Source organism: Zea mays, chromosome 2 (genome assembly GCF_902167145.1).
Source record: "Zea mays cultivar B73 chromosome 2, Zm-B73-REFERENCE-NAM-5.0, whole genome shotgun sequence".
Lineage (NCBI taxonomy): Eukaryota > Viridiplantae > Streptophyta > Magnoliopsida > Poales > Poaceae > Zea > Zea mays.
This window is the reverse complement of record NC_050097.1, coordinates 74,810,075-74,820,401: the sequence shown is the minus strand read 5'-3', so window position 1 is coordinate 74,820,401 and position 10,327 is coordinate 74,810,075. Positions and strand designations below refer to the sequence as shown.

General features: G+C 44.8%; 1 protein-coding gene across 1 annotated transcript; it reads left to right on the top strand.

Moving 5' to 3' along the window:
* The first annotated feature begins 325 nt into the window (after positions 1 to 325).
* On the top strand, positions 326 to 5,366 carry LOC103646589 (myosin heavy chain-related). Its single transcript, XM_008671297.3, has 4 exons — positions 326 to 826; positions 1,390 to 1,921; positions 2,000 to 2,119; positions 3,998 to 5,366. The coding sequence occupies exons 2-4, from the start codon at positions 1,529 to 1,531 to the stop codon at positions 5,192 to 5,194; spliced, it is 1,710 nt and encodes a 569-aa protein (XP_008669519.1). The 5' UTR covers positions 326 to 826; positions 1,390 to 1,528; the 3' UTR covers positions 5,195 to 5,366.
* Positions 5,367 to 10,327: the final 4,961 nt, after the last annotated feature.

Genomic DNA, 10,327 nt, shown 5'->3' with positions numbered 1-10,327 from the left:
TATCCATATTTGGATTTTATATCTACCATTTGAGAAAAGATTGAATAAATTTGAGGTTTACATTTTATGAATAATAAGATCAGTACTACAAATAATAATCAAATTTATATGGTAGATTCTATGAGCTATTTATTTGTAATCGAAAAAGAAGATAAATTTTTTTAATATCCGTATAACTTTTCGGATATGTTCCAACATGATGTTTACACGTGCATAGGGAGTTAGGGACAAACAAATACGAAGGCATAGGTACAACAACGGCACGGCCCATGTGCTGAGTCTGACAGCCACCCTCATCTTCTTCCCGGGCCCCCGGTCCGGCAGCGTACAGCGCAGCAGGAGCCCGCCGCAAGCCGACGTCCTACACTCCTACTCCCTCGTGCTCCCAACCTCGCCCGCCTATCCCTCGCTTCCCCAGACCCCTCACCGGCGGGCGTAGCTAGCGTACGTCCATCCATCCGTCCATGCTCCACCGCCACCAGCCCGCCGTTCCGACAAGCTCCAATCATACGCACCACCGGACCACCCTCGGCAAGGAGGGACAAGCTCACGCGCCTCGCGCCCTGCCCGGCCCGACCTCGAGCAGATCGACACATGCACGCACGACGTAGACGATACACAACAGTACGCGGGGGCGCACTGACACACGCCCGCACTATCATCCCTGTCCCCCGTCCGTCCATCTCCCCACTCGTGCGAGTTGCGAATTTGCGATGCGCCGCCTGAGCAGAAGCTCCAAAGCCTCATGATGGCAGCACGGGCCAGAGCCAGCACTCGCAGCAGCTGATCCGAGCTCGTACAGGCGCGCCAGGCAGCACATCAATGGGTACGCCACTCTGTTCTTCGATGCCAGCGAGCACTTGGCTGCTTCTTCTTCTTCTACCTTTTCCTTTGGGTCTCCCGGTCCACGATACCTCGAGGCTAGTCTTGCCCGCTGGTGCCGACGTTCGTTGGGGCAGCTCTGTGGTCCATAGAACTCTGTGTTCCTTGGTCTCTGCGAAAGCTGTTTCCTTCTTCGGAGTATCTCTTTGCAAATCAAGCACATTTTAAATCTTGGACAACCCCACTGCAAATTTCGGGGCCACCTTTTTCGCGCATTTTCGAGACGATCATCGTTGGTTCGTTGCTCTGGACTCTGGTCTGTTCAAAGGCGAGACTGGGGACGAATCTTGGTTCCCAAATCCCAATGGCGCTCTGTGTGCGTCTGTGTGTGTGATGGACATGGTCACATCCACCCTCTTCTGCTCGCCAGTTCTTGCTCCACTCGCCGGACCCTGCTTCTTATTCCTTCTTTTAAAGCTGCATCGATTCCATCCTTTACCTCTTTTGCTTTCGCCTAGTTTCTCTTTCCCTTTCGATCGGTTTGATGTGACAGTCTTGTCATCATAGGCACACCACTCCTTGACCGCATCAGTGACCGGTGGGACTGAGCACTGACTGCAGTCGCGTTGCTCTGCGCTTCTTCCTGGCTGGTGTCGGCGAACAGCAGGAGGAGGAGGCGAGAAGAATCTTGGGAGCTTAGCTTGCAATGCCGAGGCTGTATTCGGAGGAAGGAGCAGGTGCTGACGAGGCTACCGCCGCTGCGACAGTGAGGCTGGCCAACAAGATCCGGAAGCGCCGCGCGGTGTCGTCGTCGGGGGGCTCGGACCCGGCGGCGGTGGGGAGGAGGCTGCGGTCCAGGCGGCCCGCGGTGCGGCTGCCGCGGCACCGGACCAGCGCGGGCGGGGACATGTCGGAGTCGTCCCGGAGCCGGCATTGCCGTGGCAGCGGCAACCGTGTCGCCGAAGGGACGCTGCCGTCCGCGTCTGCGAGGAGGCTCGTCGACGCGTTCTGGCAGAACATGGGCAGCGGTGGTCTGCTTGACGGGGACGCGGCGGCGGCGCGCCGGAGCCTGGTCCTGTGGAGCGGCGCCTCCACGAAGGTGGGTGCTCTGGTGTCCTGTTGTCCCAATTGGCGGCAATCTGTTCCGTGGTTCATCAATTGGTGTTGTGATTTTTAGGTGTCCAAGAGGTCGAGAAGTAAGAGCAAGGTCTTGGAGGCTGATGGTAAGGGAAGTCGGCGCAACGGCCATCCTCGGTGGTTTTCAGCAGATCTGATGAGTAACGGTAGTGCAATGGAGGTAAAGCAAACCAGGAACTACTATCTTGGATTAAATCTCTTGCTTGTAGTTGTATTTGTTTGCTTCCTTGAATATTCTGTTTAGATTGTGCACTCGGTCATGTTTGTGTCTGACAAAGCCTCTTACGATTTACGAAATCGAAAGGTCCAGAAAATGCTTGACAGTTAAAATGTGAAAACTTCTGTGCAGTAAAATGTTGTGATATAGACGTGTGTGATTGCTTTATGTTGAACAGCAAACTAATGACTCGTTAATTTAGCTGAGTTTCAAAATGAATAAAATATTTTTTTTTATTAATTTATTAACCAAAACTGAGGATCAACTGCCTGCATACAGTGCATTGCGAGCTATGGCGATACTTTGAACGCCTTTTGCCAACGTAGTACACAAGGTGGTTTCCATGAGCTTGATATGGTATTCCGTGCCTCCAAGGAAGCATTATTATAGCCACTTGAGAATAGTTATCGGATAGTGGACTGCATAGGTGCTAACTGTTGAGCTGAGAAGCTACTTATAAATTTGAACAATGCCGTCCTAGTTGTATGTAAAAAGGGGAATGCTTTATACTTCTGAAAAGCGAAAACTTTTGACCTCCTCCTTCAGTGAAGTACACCTTTAAGTGCAGTCATGCAAACAGGAAAGCTTAGCTAACGCCTAGAGCTATATAGTTTCTTGATTCAGTCACTATTGAAGTGATTAGCTGCAGTTTTGCACTAATTTGACAAAACGTATAAAGCCATAAAGGGTAATTTGTCTGAATAGGTTTTCTTATATACTCATCTCTTTCCAAATTATAAGACATTTTTAACGCTTCTAGATACATATGAATCCGGGCATAATTGTCCAGAAAAGTCAAGACGTGTTATAATTTAGAATGGAGAGAGTAGTTTCCAAGCCACCCATGATACTAAATATAAACATTTGCTAGTTGTAAGAATAAGGGATCTTTAACTTAAAACAAGCATAATTACCTTTTTACACTTTGCTCGAGATTAACGCACAAATTGGTTGGCGAAATCTGGTATGCTTCTCCAGAACTCAACGGATGGTTTTCTATGACCATCTGATAATTGTTATCTTAATAATAGTCCATTGCATCAGTACCGACTGCTGAGTTCTGAAGCTACTTTAGACAACGCCCAGCTAGCTACATGTAAAAAGGAATGTTTCGCTTGAAAAAGGCGAAGACTTTTGATGTTTCATCCAATGTAAGACACCTTTAAGTGAAAGTTGATTCTATAAGCATAAAAGCTGAGGAATTGTGAGGCCCATCTCTACTGAAACATTTTGGCATGCACATGCATCTTGTCCAGTTCTGCAACTGGCTATGAGCTAGCGTGTACCAGCTTGATTGTTTATTGTACTGATGAAATGGCTCAATGATACTTTGTTCATGTATAGGCTGTTATGAAGATGAGCTATTGAGAAGTAGTTGCCTTTTAGGTATAGTTGCAAACACATTAGCTAAGACTAAAGAGTTAATCTTGGAACCTTGAGAAGGCAAATTGGATGGTTGCAAGGTTAGTTGAAGCTAATATTAAATTAGAAAACAATTACTTTAAGGTTAAAGGACCAAGATAACCTCAGAGATCTTTGATTATGTGGCTTGCAGTAAGTTTTTATTTCTCCAATATTATGTAAAATAAATTGCTCCAGTAAGATTATGTAAAATAGACACCAATATTGTGTACAATAATTTGATTCAGTAAGATTTTATTTCATACTTGCTGAACACTGTCTAAAGAGTGAAATGGCAGTCACTTGTTGCTGCTTACGGGATAAAATATTGCAGAATTTTTTCATTTCCTATTATTACATTTGTTTCTTCCAATAGCATTTCTCACTTCAAGTCACTAAAGCTTTGTTAATCCATTCCAGGTTGGTACCTTTTCTCAAGACGATGTTTCAAGATGTCCTGAAAAGACAGTGAACCTAGATGATCTGCAGAACAGCTTGATTGCAGCTAAGGAGCTGGTAAAAGTACTTGCCCACATATGGGGACCTGGAGAGCTGAATCCGTCAAGTGCATCACTCATTTCTGCTCTACGTTCAGAGCTTGATGTTGCCCGTTCTCATGTTAGAAAGCTAATCAAAGAACAGAAATCTGATGCCTTTGAAATTGAGGACTTAAAGTTGCAACTTACAGAAGAATTGGAATCGTGGAAGGTCAAACAAAAGGAGAAGGTTGGAAATGCTCTCCGATTTGTAGTTTCAGAGCTAGACACTGAGAAGAAGTCAAGGAAAAGAGCAGAGAAGACAAATAAGAAGTTGAGCATTGCCTTAGCAAACACTGAAGCCTCTTTGCAGGCAGTGACGAAAGAACTTGAAAGGGAGAGGAAGTATAAAAGAAGAGTTGAGAAGATCTGCAACGAGCTTATCAGAGGCATTGATGAGGACAAAGCTGAGGTGCAGGCACTGAAGAGGGAAACTGAGAAGGCACAAGAAGAGCTCCAGAAAGAGCGTGAAATGCTTCAACTTGCAGATGAGTGGCGTGAACAAAGGGTTCAGATGAAGCTTTTAGAAGCACGGGTTCAATTTGAGGAGAAAAATGCAGCTGTTAATCAGCTGCGCGATGAACTCCAAGCTTATCTGGATACTAAGAAAGAGCAGGAACCGTTGAATGATCCAATGGAACTGTCCCATGCATCTGAAATTGGCAACACTGCAGCTGATTTAGTTCCTGACAGAAATGGTGGAAACATCAGCGAAGACGCCTCAGAAGGCAGTGATATACACTCCATTGAGCTAAACGTCGATGGCATCAACAGGACCTACACCTGGAGCTACACTCCTTCCTCAAAAGGCAGGCAGAGGAGCCCATCAAGGCATGAACCGTTTTCGGATAGAGGGATGGATGGAGTGAACTCGTGGCGTTTAGAGCAAAGTTTTCGGGACATGGATGAAGAACTGGAGGGAGACTGGGCAGAAGGGTGCAGCAACGGAATGCTGAACTTGGATCATGACGAGGAGAGGTATCTGGCTATCAAGAATCTGAGAGAGCAGATGTTGGCCGGGTCGGGGTTCATCCTGTCACAAGGTAGAGAAAATGCTAAAAGAGAGTATTGTGGCTTGTAAGATAAACTGAACAAGAAAAATTAAAAGTAATGTGCCGTATGAATCGCTGCTTGATGCTAGATCCAACTGTTCAAGGATATATATAGTGATGGTTCTCTGTGGATTACTTTCCCCTTGTAAATATCTTGAGCTCTTGAAAGGTTAGGTTACAGGGCTGGTGTGTTCATGTTCATGATTCTGATGTCTTGTATGTGTGTTAATGTCCATTTAAGTGTCTGGAAATAGTTTATAAAACGTGATTGGAAATATAACACAAAAAGAAAACATTGGTATGACCTTCTACTACTATATATATGTGAGTGTAATTTACCTCATTCAATTGGAAAATAGGATTTTTTAGACTCCACAACTGTTTGAATTATTCGATTAGAAAATTGGTTGTGTAGCATGGAAAGATCACGATCTCTGTAAAATACCACCAAAAATTTGTGCCCCCCTAAATACCACAGAAAGATTGGGCTATGAACTGAAAGGATCACTTTAATAAAATGAGGTGACAGAGCCGTTAATTAGGACAAAAATACCCCCAAGAGTTCACCAAACATAAACAACAACGTGTCCCTAATATTCAAATATATATAAACCCATACTCCCTCTGTCCTAAGATAAGTACACATCTTACTTATCGAGAAGTAAATTTTTTTCTAAATTTGATCGAATACATATATAACAATATTAATATTTATAATGTATTTATAATGTTTTTGAAGGCACAAATATTAATATTATTTTCTATATATTTCATCAAATTAAAAAAAGTTTGACTCCTTGATGAGCGTTATGTGCACTTACGTTGGGATGGTAAAAGAACATTTTAGCAGCAAATATAAGCACATCCGAGCACGTACATTTGGATATTCAATATAGTTGGATTGAGTGAAACCCTAACCAGGGTTGGGAGTATATTACATAGAAGAGTCATGTCGGCCAAGCCCATTAAATGAGGGGCAATCAAGTAATTTCAAGAGAACACTAAACTAACTCTAAAGGCTTGTTTGGATAATCTAGTATTCACGCCAATACATATGAGTTAAGGGGGATTGGGGTGATTACTAGAGTATCGAAACATAGCCTAAATAGGAGTCTAACACCCCTGCATTGTCAACTCTATCTTGTATAGATGTTGAGACTGAAGCGAAACTCAGTGAATACACACGACGACAATCCCTTGGTGAAGATGTCCATGAAATGCAAGGTGGTCGGGATGCTGAGAACGCGACAGTGACACGCTCATGGACAAAGTGAAGGTCGATTTCCACATGCTTCGTGCCTTGATGATGCACGAGATTGGTGAAGAGATAGACAACGCTGACGTTGTCGCAATAGACGATGGTGGAGCACATGAGGGGATCGTAGAGCTCATGATGTAGCTGACAGAGCCAAGAGGCCTCGGCCACGTCGTTGGACACAGCGCAGTACTCGGTCTTGGTGCTGGAGTGGGAGACGACAAGTTGTTGCTTCAAGGCCCAGGAGGCAAGGTTGGCACCCAAGAACACGGTATAGCCGAATGTGGACCGGTGCGTGTCGAGGCAGCCAGCCTAATTGACGTCCATGTAGACCATGAGCTCCGGCCGAGGGGGAGGGCCGAAGTAGGAGACCATAGTCGATGGAGTCGTGGAGGTATCGTAGAATCCACTTGAGAGCAGTGAGGTGGGACTCCCGGGGGTGTGCATGTGGAAGCACACCTGCTGGATGGTGTAGGCGATGTCAGGCCGAGAGAAAGTCATATACTGGAGGGTGTCGGTCAGACTTCGGTAGGCTATCGCGTCGATGACTGAGGGCCCGTCATCCTTTGAGAGCTTCGCCAGAGTGTCAATAAACGTGGAGCAGGGCTTGTAGTCTGACATGTTAGCCCGATCCAGAATGTCAAGGGCGTACTGGTGCTGGTGAAGGAAGTGGCCCTGGGTCGCCGCTCCACCTAATACCGAGAAAATGGTGAAGAGGGCCCAAGTCCTTCATCGTGAACTCGCGCTGAAGGACGACGATTGTGCGTTGAAGGAGTGCCACATTGGACGCCGTTAGCACGAAGTCATCGACTTAGAGGAGAAAGATGGTGTCGTCACCATGCCAAAAGATGAGCAAGGACGTGTCCAACTTGGCCTAAACGAAACCGAGGGAGACCAAGTAGGAGGCGAAGTGACTGTATGAATCCCTCGGTGCCTGCTTGAGGCCGTATAGGGAGCGGTTCAGCTGGCAAACTAGGTCCGAGCGAGCAGAGTCGACAAAGCCAGAGGGCTGGTTGCAGTAGACCATCTCTGTCAGAGTGTCGTGTAGGAAGGCATTCTTGACATCAAGCTGATGAATCACCCAGTCTCAAGAGAGTGAAAGGGAAATGGCCTCAAAACATTTTCTATATTGATTTTGGTGTTTGATGACATCACAACCATATGAACTAACTAGTTTGCTAAGTCTTTGCTTCACTGGTTCATAAGATCAACTTCAAAGTTTCTAAGTCAGAGACAGCTCAAACCCAGCCTCATAAGGGGTAAAACTTGGAATAAATGAACTAGCAATAGTTCTATACTTTGGATAAGTTCTAAATACCTCTAGTAACATATTTGAAACATCTAGAAGGTTGGATAGCTCAATTTCAACAATTCACTCTTTTGGAGCCAGTTTGAGCCAAAATGAGAATATGGCTTAGTAAAATTAAAATATCCAAGTTACATGGCTTAAACTAGTTGGATTGCCCTAGAATGTTTGTCTAAGTCATAGAAATATCCTCAAGTCCAGTAAAATTCATTTGAAGAAGAGTTATACAAGATTGTAAAAATTGGGCTGTTGTCTGGCGCATAAGACTGGTCTAGCAGTGCACCGGACCATGTACGCAGAGAAGGCCGAGGTCTGACTTTACCAACTTTCACGTCAGATCGGTCCAGTGAGCACCGGACCATCTACATAGAGAGGGTGTAAAATGGACACTTCAGAAGATGGCTACACAGACTGGTCTGGTGAACCGAGAACTATTCCAACGGCAGTTTCAAACTCCAACGACTATCTTTGACGTGGCGCTAACGTGGCACGGTCCGGTGCCCCACCGAACTAGTCACTGTTGCCCACCAGACCAGTAACTATGCCAACCACCCATCAGAACACCTACTTGCTATAGAAGTCTGACAGGGGTCCGGTGCACCATCGGACTAGTACTGTGTAAGGTCCGGTGTGCCACCCGAATATGTAGTAATTGTCTAGTTGCTGCTTGAGGGCCACTACCTGTGGATCAGAGAGAGAAATAGCTAAAAAAACTAGTGTGGACAAACTGTGTACTGCAGTCGAGTTTTCGTTCCATCGAGACAATGCATATGCTGCTCCATTCAATTTACCTGACTTATATTCTACCGTCATGTCATAACCAAACAACTTACTCACCCAAGTGTGATGGTGGAAAGATTTTGATCAAGAAGGAATGTCAAGTTGTAATGATATGTGCGTATTGTAACCGGTCGACCCCATAGGTATGGCCGCCAATGTTTTTATCGAACGCGTAGGACAACTACACATCTTTATAAATTAGGGAAAGAGAAAAAAGGGATTACAAAGCAGAGAACCTATTAGAAAAACAACAAACATGAAAAACAAGACCAAAGAGCTAGAAAGCAATGGAACCTGTCACATTCAAGGCCCTAACTAGGTCTATGGAACCCAGACCCTTAGCACCACCCATAACCCAACAAACTAGTTCATCAAAGAAGCTCCTATGAAGCCTTCCCAATGAAGGGGAATCTCAATCAAATACCACCCTGTTATGATGAAGCCATACGCCCCTAAGATGATGACACTGTCAAGCCCCCCTTTTTTGCTTCTGTGCATACAATGCTCCACCAGTTTCCACTACTCTACAAAGGATGATACATCAACCGTCATAGCGAGGTGACCCAAACCAAATGGATATAATATATTGTGCCAGAACTGACGGACAAATATTTAAGTGATGAGAAGGTGCTGGATTGTTTCTTGCTCTTGATCGCATAAGGGGCAAACGCCCGGGTGTGGTAATCCTCTCTTTTCTAATCTATCAGTAGTCCAACACATATTCTTCATAGCCAAACAAAGAAAGAATTTACATTTTTGGTGGAGCCCAGGTTTTTCAAAGTCTTTTCCATGGTTCAAAAATAACATATCCTATAAACAAGATTCGATAACATGATTTTGAGGAAAATTTTCTTGAAGCTTCATGCCTCCATCTATGTTGATCGAGATCTTGTGATAATTCAACCTCCATAAAAGAATCCGAAAGCAGCAAATATTGCTGCAGACCAACCAGAGAAAGAGGAATCGGAAGTTATCAAAGGCCTAAGCTACGATTGTAGAGGATAGGGCTCTTTTACCCACCTTGGCGACCACATATAGGGCAATGTTCCTGACCGCAGCCCCATTCAACCAATTACCAGTCCAAAAAAGTGTGTTGGTCCCATTCCCAACAATAGATATCACATCGTTTGCAAACAAATCTTTGACATGTTGCTGTATAGATAGGTTAAGACCCTGCCATGGTCTATTTGGATCGGTTCTTTGTAGCCAAAACCATAGCGTTTGCAAGCAAATCTTTGACATGGCCACCAATTCTGAACCACCTTGACCAATCCTATTAACCCCTTTCATATGCTGGCAGCTTCATATGATGAGGTGCAATTGGTTTGCTAAAAAAGGCAAGAGCACATCTCCTTGCATGCAAAATAGTCCCAAACCTAGACTCACAGTCCACAATGAATCTTTTGTTGAAGTCGGGCAGTTGAAGTAGAGGTGTTGTATTAGTGCTTGTTTATGCAATAGAAAGGCCTCTTCCGCCTCATCACACCATCATAAAGCCTCGCATTACAAGAGTTGAGTTAAGGGTGCTACAATCCCACCATAACTAGTAATAGATTTCTGGTAATAACATGTAAGGCCAAGAAATCCCCACAAGGCTTTGAGAGAATGTGGTCGTGGCCAATCTTCCACTCCTCCAATTTTAAATGGGTCCACTACGACCAAGTGTGCACTTCTTTTTTAAAACCATCTGATGAGCTCAGAGTACATGGAAAACTTGCTTGGCATGTCGAAGATGAGTTGCCCAAGAATTGCCAAAAGTCAGGATATCGCCAAAGAAAACAAGCACAATTTTGTGAATGAAGGACTTGAGTATGTCATTCA